Below are 21,740 nucleotides of genomic sequence, written 5' to 3' on the forward strand. Positions count from 1 at the left end.
AAAGAAATATATTAAGTCTGAATTAATATTCAAAAAAAATGTGTGGGGTTTGACAATGATGTTCTGATTACATTTTACCAGCCATTAAGAAGCCAGCATTGAGGGTTGCCAGGGTTGTCTGTTGTTGGGAGCAGCTACTGTAGGCTGGCACTGGGTGAAATGGAGTTTGCCAATCCTGCAGCTGCTTATTTGTCCCATCAGCTGAGTGACAGGAGACGGGCAAAAACCAGAGTCAATTTAGGCCAAGCATTCACTCGATGGACTGAGATAAAATGGCTACGTTTATCCTTGATCGTTAAGCTAACTTTCATGTTTACTGAGCTGTAACAGTAACTGTCAAACTCCTGATGTAAACATTACTTTTCTTACATGATGCAGAATTATACACAATACCAAAAATGTATTTCTAAATGTAGAAACAATAACAACATAAACTAAAATGTACAAAGAAAGTAAAGCATAGAAAAAGAAGTGAAGAATAACAAAAACGTATTAGGTCTGCTAAACTAAGGGAGTAAATTAAAGCCTAAATGCCAATTATTATTTATTTTTCAGTTTTAAGAAAAATAATCAGAATCCGAATAAGCTTTAATGTCCAAGTAGAAGTGTGTACACAAGGAATACGCCTCCGGCTTTATGTCACTCTCAATATACAGACACTGAAACAAGGATAACAAAATGAACGGTAAACAAACATTTGACTATATGTACATATTTAAATTTAAGTACAGGACAATGAAGTTGTACACATAATGACAATAGTAAATATAATGACAGATTATTATTATTAACCATAGACAGCTGAAATAAACAGTGTGAAATGTGCCTTAATTATTATAATTCAAAACGTGCAAATTGAGTGAAACAAAATACAGCATAACACCAGAACTGCAAATTCTGCATAAAACTGTATTCTCTTTTTTTTTTACCTTATTATAATAAATAGCTGCAATAGTTGCCTCCAGTGTATTCATAAATGTATTGCAAATAATGAATTGATGTGATGTCATCGTGGTAACAGCAATGGCATAAATTCAAGCCTCTGATGTGCAGCAAATGTCCCAGCTGTGCCTGAATATAACTCCAAGGTGTCACAAGGTGTAATCACAGGCACTGTGGTCTGTGCAAAGTGTTGGAGTTGACCATCTATCAGTGATGTCGAGCAGTTCTGCCAGTAAAAAGAGATTTTGTCTCCATGTTTTGGTTCAGGAGCATATTTTTGGATTAAGAGACTTTCAGACTGGTATGTCCCAAAAACGATACATATTGCATCGTGAATTCTTGTGAATCAACAACTGCTCCACTCATTTCCCCCTTCTCATGTTGGCTTCATCTATATCAAATAAATGAATAAAAGGATGAGTTAGGAGCGGGCACAAAACACCAGAAGGTAATACCTGCACAGCAACAGTATCTTACTAGCGTAGTCCTCTGAGGTCATGGGTTGAGAGATGACCTTTCTGAAGGCCTCCAGCCACTCCTTCTGCTCCTGCTGCTGCTCACACATGAACACAAACTGCCTGTCGGGAGTTTCCAGCGTGATGCCACAGTGCCACCGGCCTCCCCTCATGCTCCGCACGCTGCTCTCTGAAGCAGAGTAGCCATGGCTGTCTGTGCCAATGAAGACAGCCCCCAGCTCTGTAGCATCCTGACAGTGAAAAAACACAACACAAAGAAGAGCACTTGTAATATGTATTGTTTCATATCTGCGTTATTTCCTGGAAATGTTTTCCAACCTCCAAAACAATAAAATTGATTTAAATGTATAATCCTTGTTTTTTTAATATACATATATTTACTTAACTTTATATTTACACAGTTAGTTTATACACACTGTAGATGATATGGTGTTGTCTGTTAATTACCAGTGGACTTTTAAAATACAGAAGCTTTCTGTTTATTGAGCACAGTGTGAACCACCTCTTCTTAAATGGCTCCCGATGCTGAGAACACACATACACAAACACATACGGAGAACAAAGGGGGCAAAGAGGCAGAGAGAGAAAGAGAGAAAACAATGTCTCAAATTATTGTTTTAGATACAATAAATTTAAATAAATTATTTTTTTGTAATAATCTCAGATAGTTCACGAACCGTTGGGCCCGTTTTCTCCATGTGTCCCTCCTTCAGACAATGACTCGTTATCTGAGGTATTAACTGTGCAAAGAGACAAGATAACACTGTTAGAACGCTTTACCTTTAACCATCTATCCAAGCTAAATCCTTTCAAATTTTGTCTCACATCATTATCTCGAAGAGTGGGGTGTTTCTTCTGGAGGTATGCCAAGCGTGTTGCCCGAATAGCATTGAACAAGGACACAATTACCTATGAGGCATCAAATGAAGGAGAGCATATCAGGAAGACATTAACTAAATTCATGCAGGTGTACTGTCTGGACAGTAGACAGAGAAAACTAGGACAGCTGAACATAGTATTCCACCATCACACATATGTTTGTGCATGTGAACAGTAAAATACGATGCATATGCAAGAAGATTTTCTGAAGCCTAGCCTGCTCTGATTGGTCAGTGTCTTCAAGCCTTCTGCATGTGCACTCTTGGCTTCTCTGCACTGTCATCGCAGCCAGGGAATGACTGTTACAGCCCTGCAGCAGCACTTTCTACCTATATACAGTATAGTATTGTTGTGACATCGCAACTGTACAGAAGTCCTGACAGCTTGTTTAAAGGCACAGTTTCTGAATACGGGCTGTGTCACTTTCTCTGTGGATCGAGCGCTTTGAGGTATTTATGTAGCACCAAATCCTGCTTCATAATCAAAAAAGACATGTAAATCTCACTTTTTCAATCATGGGACCTTTAAGGTTCTCCTTCCTCTAGCTTACAACTACATTTTTGGGCTTTTTTGCTAATATTGTGATCTATTGTCTTTGTTTTTCTAGTCTTTGAGATGTGAGCATTTGTCACTCTAAACGTTCATCTGCTAACAGTCAAAATAAAACAGCCCAAGCACTAGAGCTCACCTGTCCTTTCTCGTGATAAACAAACAGATTTCTTGTGCGTTCGTTGTGCACATAGGTGATCTGCAGACCGTGAGCATGACTGATCTTCTCCGGCTGGAAAACTGCATTCAGGTCCTTCATGCTGATGACAGCTTTGGGAAGCTTAGACTTGGTTTGGACAAAAGGATTGAGGAAGGATTTCAAAACATCAAAAACAAAAGTTTAATTGACTGTAACTCATGCATGTTCATAAAACATTGTAGATTAAATGATGATGTGGCAAAACTCACATCTTCTTTAATAAAGTATCTGAGGGTGAAGTCTTTCCGGGACAGCAGGAAAATCCTCTTTAAAAACTGTTTGTTGTCTTTGCCCTTCTTCCACAATGTTGACTCAAACAAGTCTAGGTTGGATACATAAAACAAATAAAAGACATAACATAACATATAAAGTTAACAACAAATGCATAACTGTGACTATTTTGCTGATAGGAAGGATATTTTTATCTTAGTAAAAGAGAAGGATAATTACCTGAGCAATATGTTTGCTGAAAGTAGTTGTTTTCTCCTGTGAATTCTCTTCTTTCATACTTTGCACGGATCCATTGATCCTTAAGAACTCTACAACAAAGCAAAAAGCCCTTACTCTTCCAGTAAAGACGAGTGTTTAAGTAAATACCAGGAAATGTGTAGATCTGTCATTGATGAATGAGTCTAATTCATACTTGCTCCATACCAACTCAGTGTTTGTTCCCCTTTCTGTACCTATCCACACCCATTCACTGAAAAAAACACTTCACCTTTCACTTCAACTGTGCTAACGAGGTGAAAGATCATGAATGCAGTGAGGGTCACTCACACACAGTCTTTCTCTTGTGGCCGGTAGAAGAAGGCAGGGACACACTTCTCATAAATGGCTTTGGCTGCAGTATTCCCCCTCTCCTGCATGAACTGAAATGCCAAGATATGAGGGATTTTTTAAAAGTTGTAACAACATAATTAATATTCATACTAATTCACAAGAAACAAGTTAGACAGACCTCAAGATATTATGAAAAAAATGTGAGGTATCTGCGTTGACATCAAAGTACTCTTCAGCAATCACATCATTAAATTTAGAGCATGAACACAGTAGATAATAGAGAGGTACTTAGGTTTCAAGATTCAAAATCTAAAGGTTTTATCTGTCATGTGTACATACAATAGATAAAGAATAATAAACAGAATAAGAGGAACAATACAAATTAGAAAAATAAGAAGAATTTATACATATATGTATATATAAAATACATATAAATACTTATATTGTCCCAGTATAAGGTGGGCTGTGCAAATTTCGGATATATAAAAGGTAAATTGAATTAATAATAATGAACATTATTAACTGTCCATATAAAACAAATACAAACTCTAAACCTATACCTCTATTAGTGAATCATCCCAGAGATCCAGACGTATGGATTTCACTTTGCTAACAGCAGGTAAATTACGATGCAACCCGGAGCAGTTCAGGCACACAAAGATACCAAGAGTGTAGGAGGCCCAGTCAGGCTCTGTGTGCAAAAGAGAGAAAAATAAATAAAGACATCTATGTGTGTAGGTATACTCTGTGTGTGTGTGTGTGTGTGTGTGTGTGTGTGTGTGTGTGTGTGTGTGTGTGTGTGTGTGTGTGTGTGTGTGTGTGTGTGTGTGTGTGTGTGTGTGTGTGTGTGTGTGTGTGTGTGTGTGTGTGTGTGTGTGTGTGTGAATTTGATTTATTTATTTTATTTATTAAATCATTATTGCCTATCCCTCTTATATCATGAAAAAACCTAATTTTCATTGCTTGTACACGTGCATTTGGGTATCTGGAGTGGTTACCAACCCCCAAACTGTGGAACAAGACAACCCAGTCATTTTTTTGTGGTATGCCTATATCAGAAAACATGGTGATGATTCAACATGATTCAACAAGCCATTCAGATTGCATCTGAGTAACTCCATATTGTCAGAACCACGGATCGACTGATATGGATTTTTAAGGGCCTATTGCCGATACCGACTTTCTTTTCATCAGCCTTGGCCGATGACCAATACGGACTGCCGATTTTTGGAGCCTATTCTACGTTTGCTCCCTCAAATTCCATCATAAAAACTACACAATGATGATAACAAATGTTATGAGTCTCAATTTTATTAAAAAAGGAACGTTTATTGAACTTAAAGAAGGCGTCTCCAGCAACACGGAGCCGCCTGTCTGTAAATAATGCCGGGAAAAAACTATCGGCGAACACAGCAGCCCGCACCGATAATATTGTCCAGCCGATGTATCGGTCTATCACTAGTCAGAACAGATTTTCAGGAGGGGGGGTTAAAGAGACAGACAGAGTATTTCAGACAGGTATATTCAGACAAAACTTGGAAACATGTTCTAGTAGAAACCCAAAGTATGAACGTGACAATGACTGACTGAGAAATGTCTCCTTTAAATGATGGCGACAACAATGAGGTCATTCCACAGAATTTAAAGCAGCAACCACTTCCCCTTATGAAAGTTTTTTACAAAACGTGACTTGGCTATAAATGATTACTTCTGTTAACAAACAACATCACGTGGCACAATGGCACAGGTTACTGATAATCATTCTTTTAATTTTAATAAAGAAAACATGTTCAGTCCCACAGAAAATCAGGTATGATGGTCTTTGACTAAATGTGTATCAGTCAAACAATGTTGCTATCGTACCAAAATGAATACATTGTGGTTATGAATCTTGTCAGTTTACTCACCAGGAGCTCCACAGTCAGCACACAAGTTGTTACCTGGCTGTCGCACCAAATCAAACAAGATTTTGTTATTTCTTTCCAGACTGGCCATAGATGAAGGTGGTGGGCTTCGGTCAGATTGACAGTCGAGTCCCAACAACAGAGCTACTAGGTGTCAACTCCATATTGATTCCAAACATTGAATGGTACAAAGCTGCTCTGCGCCGTAGCAGGTGAAAAACATAATTTCTTCTCATTGGCCAGTGGCCCAGCATTTCCTCTTACCAGCACAGCTTCATAAAGTTTATTGTTCTGCACACAAACAAAGAGGTCCAGAAATAACAGAGAAAGGAAGTGAAACGGACGTCACCATGTAACAGAACGGCTGATTTACAGTATGAGGCTATTAGTCTCGTGTGTAGCTCAACTGTGAGTTTTGACTGTGGGTGTGGGTGGTGAGCTGTTGCCCTGCTGAAATAAGGATTTGTTAATTTAGGAATGTTTAATTTAATTCGATTTAATTATTTAATTCAAAGAATTCAAACGCAGGGCACATCCAACAGAAACATATCTTTATAATATGATTGTAGATAAAAACGTTGTAGCATTAAACTATTACTCTGCAGATTTTCTGTCCCCTCAAACGTGTTTACACTAGTTTCGATAAATCAGGTAGTTTACACACACACACACACACACACACACACACACACACACACACACACACACACACACACACACACACACACACACACACACACACACACACACACACACACACACACACACACACACACACACACACACACACACACACACACACACACACACACACACACACACACACACACACACACACACACACACACACACACACACATATATATAAATCTCTTGGGATGTATCATTGTTTTCATGGGGGTCCCAAACAAATGGAAAACATTACAGTACATGGCACAGTTGTAGATAACTGTATAGCTACAATAGAACTCAACTTTAACCCAAGCACTGTTCTTATCAGTCAGACAAATCCACTCTAGGCTAGTTATAACCTTTTGTGGCCTGCTCCTTTTATCATTCATTACACTTCCAGTTCTCTCTCTACACTTCTGGTTGTTATTTCTGACTGTTCCTGATTGGTTCAACCACTCTAATATTAATTTCTCAAGGTTGCGAAGACAGGTCCACATTTTTGTAGAGGTCATAAGTCTGAGCACCTCCTTGTTTTCTGAAATGCATAATATACAGTAGATGGCTGAAAGATTTGTGTAACTACACTGAAGATCTCTGGAAAATCCTTAGCAACAAAGTAATGTCTAAGAAACCCACTCCAGTTAGTGAACTCTGGAAGAGACTGCAAGAAGAATGGACCAAGATCAAACCAGAGCAGTGTATGAAACTAGTGATGTCCTGTGGGTGCAGATGTGCTGAAGTCATTCAAAGCTGTGGTCTCTAGACTTTCTATTCATTTTTTAATCATATAGCCTTGAGAAAACATTGTTTAAATCTTCTCTTCTGACACAATGGTCACTGTTCTCTAATTTTGCTCAAACATGCTAGTACACCATATAGCCACAGCAGGTATTCATAATCAGAATCAGAATCAGAAATACTCTAATAATCCCAGGGGGAAATTATTATTATTCTATCAAATAACAAAGAAAAAAAAACAATATTTCAGAATAAATCAAGTATTTATAATTTGTTCTCTAACTCTGGTCTCCAGTGTGTATCTAAATTTAAAGCCGCATTAATGTATTTGGGCCAATAGGGAGCAGAAAAAACGCAAAAGAAGCTAATAGACACAGACTTATTTGCCAGTTGATATAAATATTTGGGTAAAAACTAATTCAGTCTAATACTTACTAACTGCCCCACAAGAAAAATCCCATCTTCGTGAAGGTTATTGAAACAGTTTTTACAGAGGTGTTGACTCAAAATGAGGAATGTTAGACAAGTTCAGATCTGTTATGTAAAAGTAGCAGGACCACATTATAAACATACTTTACATATTATTATGCAGCAGAATGACCCCTCTCACTTTTGCTGTGAAAGCAACATTTTCATATTAAAGCTGTTGGAGGTGAAGCAAATTTAAACCATTTTGTGGTTGGGTGCGTTAAGCATTATCAATTCAACATATTAAATAGTGTCACAAAATAGAAACACTCCAGTAAAGTACATCAAAATTCTGTACAATGCTTGAGTAAATATATAAATATACTATTATATAAATATACTTAGTGACATTCAAGCACTGGTAGCTTGTGTTGCGAAAATGTGTTTCTAATATTCCATCATCACTTATATGCATGTAAACATAAACAATACAATTATTATTATTATTATTATTATTATTACTAGTATTATTATTATTATTATAATTATTATTATGATGTCAGTAGGCTTTAGTGAAATATCCTTTCAAGGGCAGTTCTAGTGGAATTTTTGTAGGGGTTTTATTTTTATTTGTATGACTATAAAATTGATTGTTTTTACGTTAGTTAAAAAATGGAAAATTAGTATGTTATACTGATATCACCCTCAGAATCAGAATCAGAATCAGGTTTATTGCTAAGTATGTTGGACATACAGAGAATTTGACTCCGGCTTATGCTTTGCTCACAGTTTCCAAACATTTAACAGGACAAACCTAAACATAACAATAACAATAACATTTACATAAAAATAACAGAACAACACAGAACAATAATTTAAGATAAAAAAATAGAGGTAATATTACAAGTAAACAACAAGTAAATATGAGAAATTTAAAATAGAAAGATAAAATAATTGTGTAAAGTAAAGTGACCAGGCTGTTATAAATATCTTTGTTATATTATTTTACAATGAAACCCTGCCTCCTGGGTTCACTTCACAACCGCTGTGCGAATAATTAATTTAACTTTATTGTGATATCCTGATAAATTTTGGTACTGCATGCACATTTGTATGGGCCTACTGTAGGTTTTAATAAAATCACCCGATCAAGCAATCAATCATAGAGTGATCAGCACCATATACATGACTGCAATGGCTTTACACCAATACAGTAAGTGCCGGGTGGTTTCAATACCCATACCACTTGATTACATAAAACATATTATTTACATTGTTTCTTTGAATTGAAGAAGTCAGAGGTTGCAACATGTTAAAAATAAATTCGATTTTTTTTTTTACTTCATTGTTTGACTCAATACATGTAGTATTCTGAAAATATAATTTTAGTCTGCATTTGTTTATACAAAAACTGTATGGTATTATTTATTTATTTATCAATGTGCAGACGTTACACATGCAATTCTTCTCTACATTTCAGTGTGAGACAAGAGGAATGGACAAAAATACACCTTTAATATCGGTCCGCCGTGATGCGTCTGTAAACACAGGAAGCAAACCGGAACCAACGGCATGGTGTTGTGGTTCTACGCCGACCGGTTAAAACCGTCGGACAACAACCAAAGGGCAAAGTTGTCCGTCTGAAAGATGTTGTAGCGAAAACTATCGATTCATATTTATTTCAATTAACGACGATGTATGTCGCCAGGCGGTTAATGTCGTCCGTCGCTCAGAGAAGTAAGTGTTTGTAGTGAATGTCTTTTAGTTGCTGTTTGCAAACATTTGATATTTTAAACTGTTACAGGTCATGTTAGTATCTCTGTTTGAGAGATGTTTATTGAATTTAAACAGCATTTGAGTCTGACGTCTATTTGACAGGTTCACAGTTAGCTAGTGAACTGACACGACGGCTCTCTATCCACGTGTTGTGGAGAGTCTAAACCAGATATCTTCAACAGGGGGTCCGGGACCCCCAGGGGGGTCCTCAGAGTTACTGCAGGAGGTTCGCCAAATTGTTCAAAAGTTTTTTTTATTTTAATATGTGTGAAAATATACATTAGCATGAATGCAATATAAAAATAAGCGAAGATGAATTTATGTAAAATAAATACATTAACACAACCCTAATAATGGGCTTACTGGCTCAAAGACAAGTTAGCTACTTAGGCAACAATGTACATATGCAATTGAGCCAATGTGCCTTCCTAATGTATGTTTAACATTAACTTATGATGTATAAATATATAAATACATATATAAATAAATGTTAATAATGGTCATTGTAATATCTTAGTATTGTATGCACCATGAAAGGTCTGTGTAAAGGCTTTAGGCCACTAGCTGGTAGGCCCAGTTTAATATGCAACTCAATTTAATACAGTATTTGTAGTAGGGGGTCCCTGCCTCATCTCTCTTACAACTAAGGGGTCTTTGGCCTAAATACACATTGAAGACCCCTGGTCTAAACACAAACAGTAATCTCCGTCTTGTATTTCCTCTGCAGGTCAGTATGCAGGACAGTCTGGCATATTCCGGCGCCCTCAGCATGGCTGTTTCCCTGAGCTGAAGCCGCGATATCTTCAGTGCACATGTTGCTGGCGGAGCCGGGTTCCCGTGGCAGGCTTCGAGACCATGAACGATACCCTCTCCTCCACCTCTGAGCCCTGCAAAGGGAACGACAGTTCCCTGGATGCCTGCTACACCGCTGAGCAACGAGACGCCATCCTGCACCGGCTCAACACAGCTACAGCCTCAGAGCTGGAAAGCGTCAAGCTCCTCAGAGGCCGCAAGTCGCTCAACATTGTGGCACACAGGACTAAAAACGGACCCTTTAAAACTCTGGAGAGTGTGTTGAATGTACCGCTGCTGAAGCACAAAAGTGCTGTTGTAGTGTTCAACTCCATCCTCAACCCGGTCAAGAAAGAGAGCAAAGTGAAGATTCAGTTGGCCAAGTTTATCAGCCCAGAGGTTGACAGGTCTTGGTTGGAGGTCAGGTCCTTGTCCCTTTGCACACAACTGCCCTTCTCTTTATATGAGAAAAATGTTTCTTGGGGTCCAGAATTGTAAACAAAGTGAGGTGGGCTAAGCAGAGACTTTCTTTGTCCCAAGGAATGCCTGATCAGCTCTATATTGCTGCTTTCCTCTGTTACATTTAGGTTGGTTGTAAAATTAGTTTGTGACCAAGTCAAGACGAAACCGAGCCCTACCCACCAGCAGGACAAACTTTCTCATTTTACAGCTAAACAGTACACTAAAATGTTTCTAAAAAAACACTCTGCCATGTGGTTATTTCATATAGGCTCTTGAATTACCAGAAAACATGCTATGCTATTTATTTTTATCAAGATATGAAATTACCTATATTGCGATTGAAGAGTTGTGCCATAGGGTGGTAGATTAAGTTCCAAAATGCTGGATCCTGCATTTTCCATGATTGATAGCTTTTTTTTATACGCTATTTGCCTGTTAAATCACCCATGCTTTTAAAACTCTAAACCCCCTATTTGTAATTGTAATACAGGATTTGTTTTCGTTCCCAAGTTACGACTACTCCACTAACGTCATTTGATTTATGAAAGCTCTCCATGAACCTCCTGTGACTGATACATTGATATGTAAAATTAGTGTGTAGGGCAACACTGTCCCCACTCCTGTTGGATTGCTGGTACTGGCCTTTGACTTCCCCCGCGATAGATCCAGTGTTCATCTCATCAGTTGCCAAATTAAAATGTTAAAATAGAAAGCAGGATAATTCACTGTGACCACCTGTCATGATAATCTATTTGTTTCCTCAGGCTGCCAGTACCATTGTGTCACTAGTATGTGGGACTAATAAAATCGCCTGGGTTCATATGGACCGTGCAGTGACAGTGCTGGACTGGCAGCAGCTGCAGTGTCCGAATTTTTTGAGGGGGAAATACATGGCTTCTGCTTACTTGAGTGATGTGAGTATATCTGTGTACAACTCAAAGTACGGATATAAATACATAAAACTGCACAATTTGTAATTTTTCTTCTTTGCCATTAGGTCTCGGCAGTTCTTGAAGCCCTCCCGTCAGCTGACTTCTACATTATAGAGAAACCCTCCATCTCAGTCCAGAATACGGCTCTGTTCCCCATCATGGCCCACATGAGGACTGTGGAGGCCATGCTGTTCGCGCTGCTGGAGCCGAGAAACTCCCCGCCCGAGTCAAATATTCCTCCAAGGTGGGTAAAAGGGGATATCATATCAATATTACTTTTCAACTTTGAAAGGCACCAAAATACTGTACAAACCCACATCACGTTGAATGTGTTGGTGATGATGAAATGACTTAACACTTTTCACCTTTCCTTTTCAGGGTTTTAAACATGATGCGTACTGCTGTGGGACGTCACTTTGGACTCATGGTGGGCGTGTCGCGGACCAGTGGAGCACAGACAGTGCAACGGCTGATGACTGAGTCAGTGACACAGAGGTATCCCAGGATTAACTTCCCCGCGGAGCTGCTGGTGAAGTACAGGGATTCTTTCCAGATGGACAGCAGAAAAGAAGGGGAGGAACTCTCCGATGCTCTGCTTCAGGCTGTGGCTTTTTACGAGATGCTCAGTGAATCTCCCAGTTAGCTGCCACAAGGACCGATTTCATGCCCCAACCATGGCTTCACATCCACCAAAACAACTCTTCTGAGCCCTTTGGACTTCTACCAAACAGTGAACTGCTGAACAGATTTAGTGGTGGTTGATGGTAAATAAAAGATGCTGGATATTCTTGTGTCATAAAACACTCTGAATACTTGATGTGCGCGCGTTGCTGAGTAAGCACAATGAATGCTGCACGTTTTATTTCTGCTGCTGACTTTGTTCGATTGTGGACACTTGCACTTTATGCATTGGCATAAAGTGAATGCTGTCTGGGGTTTCAGTTCCTGTGGGTTTTGTGGATTATGCAGTAATCTACAATAATGCTCAATTTTGAAGAATGAAAAACACTGGTGATCTCACCAGCAACCCCAAGCAGTACCTGAGCAATGTAACTGTACGAAGTACCTGAACAAAAATACTTTACCTTCTTTAAAAAAATATTTTATTTACTTTTCATGATTACTCTTACATTTAAATAAAACATTTGACATCTCAACAGAATCCAATTAATTTGATAGTATTTAGGTGGAGATGGTATTAAGATAAAAGCAATGGACAATAAAACAAAACGGTGAGATAATATATGAGGTTCTCTATGTGAAATCTTCTGCCAGGAGTCGAATGGTTGACTTTGAGAGGCCCAGAGGTGTGCTGCCCAGGTAGTTCAGACACCTAATGTGGGGGATACGTCATTTCAATTTTGTCTGCAAATGTTGAGAATTATTTTGTACAAACATTTCATCTAACATTGAAGACTTAACTGACATAAATAAAACTAATAGTGATTCAGTTAGGAAGCGGTGTGGTTTAAGATACAACTATCGTCATCTGTCTTTCACTGTTTCTGACTGCCCTCATGAAATGAACGATGAAATCTGTGTTTGAGTCTGGCTTACCTGACTGGCTCCTCTTTCTGTCGCTGCGCTCTTTGAAAGCGACAGATGTAGCGGAGTACTGGCATGTAGTCGACGCTGACAGCTCGCCTGTTTCCCAGCAGGCTGAAGGATTTACTGCCAAGCACAGTCTTGCTCAGCTCGTACCTCCTTTTGGACACACTTGAAAGACAGGCACGGAATATGGGGTGGTGAAAAGCAGCCATTTTTGATTTGTGCCTTATAGACAAAACAGGCTGAAATACCAGACAGTAAACTATTTAAATCAGTATTCAGAATTTGAGATGGAGAGTAGACTCACCTTGGTGCACACAGAGGTTGAAAACTAAAGCTGAGGCTTTGTGTTTTGGAAGAGGCAGGTAATGTCAGTCTCTCCACCAGCCTCCCCCATCTTGTGTCTCCCAGTTCCTGTCTGTATTTTAAGGCTTCAGTCCACGCCTCAGACACCTGCCAACAGCACCTGTGACACCCCAAGCCTTCAACAGCAGCCTGAATATCAAACAGCCTATCCTGGCTCCAACTCCTGCCCTCCTCCTCGCTCATCTCATCCAACAAACCATTCTTTATCTCAGCTCCCGTCCAGATGTACGCTTCAGGTCGGCACAAGCCCGAAACAAGCGGTGCAGCAGCCGCTGACATTGTGGAATCGAGGTACGACATAAGGTCGAAGAAGTATGTCAAAGCATCCAAACAGTTGGTTGCCACATTGGCTGCGTTTTGTTCAGTCTTGACTCTTGACCTAGGGGCTCTTGAATGAGCACTTTTAGATAATAAATTGTTTTGATTATTTTGTGTCAAACTTGAAGTTGTGTCAGACGTTGTTGCAATATATTTCTTTCTGCTAAGCCTGGAGATATTCCTAACAGATTTGCTATCTGTGGCAGAAGCCTCTGGACTGACATTTCCATTATGCATGCCAGAACAAGTCCCTTTGGCCCCAATAGGTAGAAGAAGCTCCAGGTTGGAGTACAGAAGAGGCACACCTCCTCTCCAGCTCTCAGCTAACAATCTCAGGAGCTTGCTCATGTCTATTTCAGACCAATACTGACACTGAAGAATTAAAGAAAGAAAATATCGACAGATTAAGTTAATTTATGTGACAAAAAAGCTCATGTGAGAGTTCAAATACACTTGGTGAAGATATCAATACTTGCCTTTAGAAGGTTTAAGATTTGGCTTTGGGTCACAGTGTGGAGACCCAGCATGCTAGCGGTGCAGCGTGGATCACATTGAAGAAGTTGGAAGTCTACATTGTCTCCTTTTTCAGTAACACTCAAGTCTATGGAAGGAACGATAAGACAAATTTAGTTATCCTGAGGGAAATTGCTATGCAGTTGCAATTTAAAGTAGGGGTGAAAACACTGATGAAGTTCCTGTAAATCTGTATTGGTGTTTTTGATCCTTGTGTATAAGGGAGCTTGATTTATTTAGAGAAACTTACGCTGAACATGAGTAGGCTCCTCTGTAGGCGAGCCTCCACTGTGAAATGCCCGTCCCCCACCACTGTGCACCCAGAGCTGCAGCTGCAGCAGGCAGCGTCTGACATCACCTCTGGACAGTCTGACGAGGCTGCTCACATCGTCCGACTTCAGTTGCACATTCTCAGCCAAACCCACCAGCTGTAGGTAACTACAGAGGTTTACCTTGAAATAGATGGAGTAAGTTCATGACAAACTGGATCATTCTTGTGGGGTGCCTTTAATTAGACTTCTCTTTATTGATCCCTTTGGGATGTCTGCCACAAGGAAATTGAACTTCCAGCATTTTACAAAAACACAAGGGAGGTATAAAAAAAAAATACAGTATAGTAGTAATAGTACACTGATCAGCCAGCTGAGGTATTTTTCACACAATTATTAAAGAAAAGTATGCGCTGCTTCAGGAAACATGCATTTATATGCATACTGAAGTTGTACAAGAGTGGAGACACAGAAATCTGACTTACCGCTGATGGGGTTTTGAAAATGATCTCTTCCAATCTGCAGCTGAATCTCTCTCTGAATGAAGAGTCTAAGAAAGACATTCATTTTGCGTCACAGCTTGTCCTTAAATCTACTCTATTCAAAATTACACAGTGTGTGCTTTCACCATTGGTGGTTAGAATGACTGGTCTCTTAGTGGTCATCATGAAAGTCTTGATGGCTGCGAGGAAACCAGTATCATCGTCAAATATGACATCAACCTGTGGGAGCAGACAGTTGCAATTTAAAAAGATCAAACTAGACCAAACACGGTTCATTCACGTGCGGTCTCATATCCGTTAAATTATATGTCCTACAGTGTGGGGTTGCCAGACCCTTTACCTCTTCAAACAGAATGAGTGATGTGGCTGTCTTTTTATCCTCTGGCACTGTTTGATCAGAGCGTGATGATGGTTTGCTCGATGTCTCGCTGTCTGTTTTTTCTGATGGCGGCGGGCCACCTAAATTGAAATGATCTGCTTTGGCCTTCATTTTAAAGTAGTTGGTCAAAGTGACCGTGGTCGGATTCACTTTTCCTTTGCGACTGGAGCGGCCAAACTTCGGTGCTGCTCTCTTTTTTTTTGAGGTAGAGGTGAAAGTTTTGGTACACACTGTTTTTCCTGTTAAAGACAATGATTCAAATGCATGTAAAATCCATATGTTTGAAACAATATGACATTTTTATGACATGGTGTTTTGGGAAGCCAACATTCATCGGCACACATTGCCATTATAGAGCTGGTTTAAAACAGGAAAGTATCTCTTTAAACACTACACAAACCTGGCACCATAAGGTTCTCAACTTCCTTACAGAAACTTCTCTCTTGCTATTATCTGGATTTCAGTGAGCACTGTGTCTTCATCATCTGTCCTACCAGGTAAAGTCTCTGATTTAGAAGTGCAGCTGCTGCTGATGTAGTTGTTGAAGTAAGTTGGTTTCAGTGGGTCCTTCCCCGACATCTCCACTAGGTGGGACTGGGTAGCTTCCTTCAGCTGGGACAGAACATGGCGGCCACTGCGCTGTGAGGAGCAGTTCACCTCAAACACCTTTAAATGAGAAGGAAAAGAAATACAGTATTTGAATATTTCCTCTTTTTTTAAGTGTGATGACCAAATGATTCTTTGCAGTAAAAAGGAGTCTAGAAACTGTTGAAACTCATTATTTGCTTTTGTAAGGGCCACAAAATACCACCATTTGCCTAGTCTATTTTGACAATCAATTTCCAAATGGTCACACGGTGTATTTCAAATAATGTGATCTTCCAAAGGCCAAAGAGTCACATAAAAGTGTCAGGAGACATCATTTCAATGAGCTACAGAGCCGTGTAAAAGAAGATATACATACTTTATGAGCAGGGATGGGATATAGCTAAACTGCTCATCTGTAAGTAACATATTTCTATATATAACAGGAAACATGACTTTAAAGGCCAGAATCTTATGGAGGAGGAGATGGCAATAAGAGGACGGCAGATTGAGTACCTAATAAAAATGTATGGTGTTCCTGGATATTCCAGATATCTGAGATGCCTGTTACGATGTGTCATGTTTCACATAAAATCACTTAACGCATACCTAACAACATATAAATATTTTAATTCATGAATAACTTTGTCATGTAGACACTGAATCATTTTAGAAAGCACATAGAAAGGTTATGCTACTGAATCAATGTTGGCCACATAGCTTTCAATAAGTGTATAAATCATTGTTATTGTGGTCATATTTGAAGATGTGTATATATATATATATATTTCAACCTTGAAGCCAAGCTCCTGAGCGCAGGCATACACCGAGGCAGTCTTGCCCACACCTGGAGGTCCTGTGATCAGCACGGTGTTGCATAGCGGCTCCTCTCTGTTGCCCTTTGCCCCAGCCTCACCCTGGAAGTCTCCGCAGTCCCATGATGAGTCTGCAAAGGAGGAACGTCGTAACATTTCCAACCAAAAATTCCCCTCATGGAAATTCTGTACAATCCTGAGTCATACTCAAACATAATCAGGTTTGTGACTAATATTTGGTCATGGTTTATTAGAAACCACATTTAAGATCAGACCGCGAGCTGAGCTAAAAGAGCAAAAGTTAAGTGTGCCAAATGCCAGCTCATACCATTGCTGTGTTCTTGTTTCGCCTCCATCTTTCTCCTCTCGTCACAGTCAGCTCTTAGTTTCCATTTCTTCAACCAACTGAATACCAGGTAAAATAAAATTAATAAATAAAAGATTATGCTCACTCTGCTTTCAACTCCTACTTGTCTGATTATCAGTGAAAAGGGTGAGGGAACTATTTATATAAAACAAACCTTTGAAGTTTATTCACAGAGGCACAGTTGCCAATGACTTCACTTGAATGCTGAGGACTATATTTGTCTGTCCAGAGAACATCCTCAAAACTGGAATCTAGCACAGTAAAAAAAAAGAAAGGTAATGTCCTGCCTTTTAAAGGGCATTAAACACATCATAAAACATATAAATATGACAAGTTTACCTCTTTGGAGGACGGAAGAGGTTTTGAGTGACTGGCTACAAGATGCTGTGTGATTCATTGATCCAGGCTCACAGTGGTTAGCCAGGCCTGCTGGACTCCCACTCTGCTGCCTCAGTCTGTGAGTACGACTTAGCTTGTTGCTTCTGCGCTGCCTCTTGACCGTCAGGACGGTACTTTCCTGGACATCCTGGGCTGACACGCGGCAGTGACCCTCTGCGGTGAGACTAGACCTCAGACGTTTGGGCACCCTCTCAGAGCTTTCATTTTCCCGTTTCCTCTTCTCGATTAAGTGGTTCTGAAGGAAGCTTAGATATTCTGCTTGGGAAAGGAGAGAGAGGCCTTACTTCTCCCTGGTAGCACAAGTTCAGCTGGATGGCTAAATTAAATCAAAAACTTCAACCTGCTTGAGTGCGGCAGTAGCTCAGTCCGTGGGGAACCAGAGGGTTCAAGTCCGGACTGTGTGGACTGATATCTGGAGAGGTGCCTATTCAGCTACTGGGCACTGGCGAGGTGTACCTGAGCAAGGCACCAAACCCACAACTGCTCCAATGGGCAGCCCCTAAGCAGGTTGAAGGTTGATTTCATGTGTGTGTATAGGTGTAGATTTCGGGGGAAATGAGGGGATGCCCCCCCATATTTAGAAGAAGTAGATTTGTCCCCCTCATAAAATATTAAAGACAACCAACTCCGCAAAAGAAGTCAAAAATAACCCTTCAGGGAGCTCAAGACATGTGTCCTTCTTACCAGTAAATATATATATTTCAGACGCCCCAATAGGGGGTCGAACCATCTTAACCTTGCATCACTTTGGAGCTTATGGCTTCAACAAGGTCTAATTTGCTAATAGATTTGAGAGGACCCCCGCCTTACGAGTCCCCCCAAATGTCAAAAGAAAACATATGCCCTTGTTAGTGTGTGTGTCATATATATATATATATAATAAAAAAAAGTCTTCTTTTCTGAATCCACACTGAATAAAAACAGACTGCTGCTCACTCTCACCTGTGGATGCAAAACCCTGCAGCCTTTCACTCACTTTCTTCTGCAAAGCGTTAAACACTGTTCGGGCTGGAAATACTGGGTTGGATCTCTGGATTTCTTCCAGACAGCTGCTGTGCTGAGCTGAGGGTGGCAGCTGTCCTCTCCAGGACCCCTTTCTCTCTGTCAGATGAGACACTGTTGATAAAGGCTGCTGACTTCTCACCAGTTCTTCTGTCTGAGGAGGAGGCAGCTCCTCTACAGGGTGATCCAGCTTTCCATCACTGTTCTGTTTATTCTTGCTGTGTTGTGTTGTGTGCAAGAAAATCGGGGCAATTTTAATGTCTTTAACGTAAAAAGCCCCCCTCTGCTGCTCCTGAAGGGGTTTAACGTTTTTTGTGAAGATGCCTGCAGCAGCACCAACATGTGTGCCTTTTGCTGAATCTCTCCCTGGTGATGTTTCATCATCGGAGCAGCTCGACTCCGACACCAGTGTTATCAGCTCAGTGGTTCGCGGGTGCTCTTTGCTGGGAAATGAATCTTTACATTTCTCGCTCCGCTTGAGTTTATTTCGCATCTTAAACATAGACTGTATGATCCTAAATGACTCCAAATACGAAAACGTTTGACTTTGGCGCTTGGCCGTCACGTATGACGCGGTGGTGACGTCAATTTGTGCGACGTTAGGCAAAAGTTTTTACACCGACCAAGTAAGCTGTTCGCCGAACTTTGTACTTCAGATAAAAATCATTAAAGTATAAAATTGGATACGCTACAAAGAAACCAAAGTTAGTTGTTGTTTAAAAAAAAAAAAACTCTTTGGCGGTTGGTGTTTGAATCGAAAACGTCCCAACTGCTCTGGGTCGAGTGTAGCCAAAGATCGTGTATGTTGACACAAGTCACTGGAGGATCTCTCGTACAGTTAAGCAAGTGAACCGAACTGATTAACATAGAACGAAATCATTTATATACTCATTTACAATCAATTACACACGCCTGAACTGGGTTACTAAAAACGAACGGCAATAATCCTCAAAGCAATTTCAGTCAAAAACAAATGGACTGGTTGTTTGTCTAGGAAGACGTTTCACCTCTCATCCAAGAGGCTTCATCAGTTCATGTACGCATCTGACCAGGCTGGAACTGGTCCAACTAGCTGGTGTGGAGATCCAGGTATTTAACCTCTCACAAGGCCGATGATGTCACTGACACCCTTTGTGCTCCAAGTGCCCACGCCCGTCGTTAGAGTGACAGTCGTTGGTGGGCAGTTGGTTTCGACTTCGTTAGTGCTCTATTGAGTCTGAACGACAGTCGTTGGGGTCACCCGGGCCATGTGTGAACAGTTGTCCTTTGAGGTTAGATTGTTGAATCTCCTGGGAAGGGATGAAAGGGCAGCATTGTAAATTGGAGATAAGTGGTGTCTCAGACCCCCTCCTCTGTTTAGCGATGGTTTCTCCACTTTTACATAGATGGCTTCTTTTAGTAGAAGAAGAAGAAGAAGAAGAAGAATTACTTTATTAATCCCACACGGGGAAATTGGATTTTTTTTTCACTCTTATTATTATACGTGTTACACACACAGGCCCGAAATACACACATGCACAAACAGGGCCTATACATGCAATTAGGGAGAGATGTTAGAGCGAGGGGGCTGCTAGTGACCAGCGCCCCGAGCAGTTGGGGGTTCGGTGCCTTGCTCAACAGCACCTCGGAAGTGCCCAGGAGATGAACTGGCACCTCTCCAGCCACCAGTCCACGCTCCATACATGGTCCACACGGGGACTCGAACCAGCGACCCTACGGTTCCCAGCCAAGTCACCTATGGACTGAGCTACTTCCGCCCCTACTCCTCTTTCAAACCATCTGTCCTCTCTGTCCAAGATTTGGACATTGCTGTCATCAAAGGAGTGGGCTTTCTCCTTGAGGTGTAAGTGGACAGCCGAGTCCAGGCCTGAGGAGTTAGCTCTCCTGTGTTGGGCCATGCGTTTATGCAGTGGTTGTTTTGTTTCTCCAATGTAAAGATCTTTGCATTCCTCGTTGCATTGGACAGCATAAACCAGGTTGCTTTTGTGGTGGTGTGGTGTTCTGTCCTTCGGATGTACTAGTCTCTGTCTGAGTGTGTTACCGGGTTTGAAATACACAGGGATGCAGTGTTTGTTGAAAATCCTCCTGAGTTTCTCCGATACCCCAGCCACATATGGGATGACTATGTTGTTTCTCCTGTTATCTTTTTCTTTCTCAACCACTTTGGTTTTCTTTCTGGAGGCAGCTGCCTTTTTAACAAAGGTCCAGCTGGGGTAGCCACAAGTTGTGAGGGCGCCTCTCAGGTGCTTGCGTTCTTCCCCTTGAGCCTGTGAGCTAGTGGGTACGTTATCAGCTCTATGTTGCAGTGTTCTGATAACGCCAAGCTTGTGTTCCAAAGGGTGGTGAGAGTCGAAAAGTAGATATTGATCCGTGAAGCCTCTTGGATGAGAGGTGAAACGTCTTCCTAGACAAACAACCAGTCCAGTTGTTTTTGACTGAAATTGCTTTGAGGATAACGATGACCTGGACGAATGAGAACATTCACAGGCGAACGGCAATAATCATAACATAAAACTTTAATGGTGACGAAGGACACATTTTCCTCTAAAAATCATAAATCCAGCACTCAGAAGACCTTCATTATTAACCAGTTTCTAAAAAGAAATCAAAGAAGTCACACAACTGAGGAAGGGTGAGGCAGATTAGAGTCTGCAAAGACTTCTTTCTGAAGACACTCAATGTATCTGGGACATTTCACAGTCTGCACTCTGGTTAATCCTGGAGACATGCAGAGTTTCATTTAGCATGTAATTCATATTCAGTGTTGTCTTGTGTGTGAACATTCGTAAGTTAATTAAACAGGTTGCATCTTGAAAGCTCATTACTGGACCTCAGCCACTGTGACTCTAGTTTAAACTCAAGGTTCACTGTTTTTTGCCTGTTCTCGAGTTTGATTAAACTAAATCTTGTGATGAGGATAGTATGAGGTGGTCAAAACCTCAAGAAAAAGTGAGTAAGTGACTTTCAAGTTAAGAAAAGCTAAGGATTAAGCTGGTCTGGGTTTTTGTCAACCATAGAGCTATAATGTAACAAGAATTTATTTGGGATCGGCTCCAGCACCCCCGCGACCCCGACCCCGGGATAAGCGGTTGAAGATGAATGAATGAACTATGCTACCAAAAACAAAATGTGAAATATCTCTAACTTTCTGCTGCATGAATTGTTTA

The 21,740-nt window shown here is 40.5% G+C and overlaps 2 protein-coding genes across 2 annotated transcripts; one reads left to right on the top strand and one right to left on the bottom strand.

Moving 5' to 3' along the window:
- Positions 1–1,304: 1,304 nt before the first annotated feature.
- Positions 1,305–5,823, bottom strand: LOC310957127 (arf-GAP with dual PH domain-containing protein 2-like; the record flags this gene model as incomplete). The annotated part of the gene is made up of 11 exons (XM_083927564.1): positions 5,733–5,823; positions 4,386–4,516; positions 3,823–3,914; positions 3,496–3,584; positions 3,255–3,367; positions 2,986–3,132; positions 2,244–2,327; positions 2,096–2,158; positions 1,866–1,943; positions 1,420–1,648; positions 1,305–1,333 (listed from the first exon to the last, which is right to left on the bottom strand). The coding sequence occupies exons 1-11, from the start codon at positions 5,818–5,820 to the stop codon at positions 1,305–1,307; spliced, it is 1,143 nt and encodes a 380-aa protein (XP_083783690.1). The 5' UTR covers positions 5,821–5,823.
- A 3,349-nt stretch (positions 5,824–9,172) lies between these two features.
- tefm (transcription elongation factor, mitochondrial) lies at positions 9,173–12,549 on the top strand. The gene is made up of 5 exons (XM_083924064.1): positions 9,173–9,284; positions 10,051–10,535; positions 11,342–11,491; positions 11,575–11,753; positions 11,888–12,549. Exons 1-5 carry the CDS (start codon positions 9,242–9,244, stop codon positions 12,150–12,152), a joined length of 1,122 nt encoding a protein of 373 aa, XP_083780190.1. The 5' UTR covers positions 9,173–9,241; the 3' UTR covers positions 12,153–12,549.
- Positions 12,550–21,740: the final 9,191 nt, after the last annotated feature.

This window comes from Echiichthys vipera (genome assembly GCF_963691815.1).
Source record: "Echiichthys vipera genome assembly, chromosome: 2".
Taxonomy (NCBI): Eukaryota; Metazoa; Chordata; class Actinopteri; order Perciformes; family Trachinidae; genus Echiichthys; species Echiichthys vipera.

Coding starts and splice junctions, on each gene's coding strand:
- tefm (XM_083924064.1), top strand. CDS start 9,242: ATGTATGTCGCCAGGCGGTTAATGTCGTCCGTCGCTCAGAGAA. Junction 10,536..11,341: donor TTGACAGGTCTTGGTTGGAG/GTCAGGTCCTTG, acceptor TTGTTTCCTCAG/GCTGCCAGTACCATTGTGTC. Junction 11,492..11,574: donor CTTCTGCTTACTTGAGTGAT/GTGAGTATATCT, acceptor CTTTGCCATTAG/GTCTCGGCAGTTCTTGAAGC.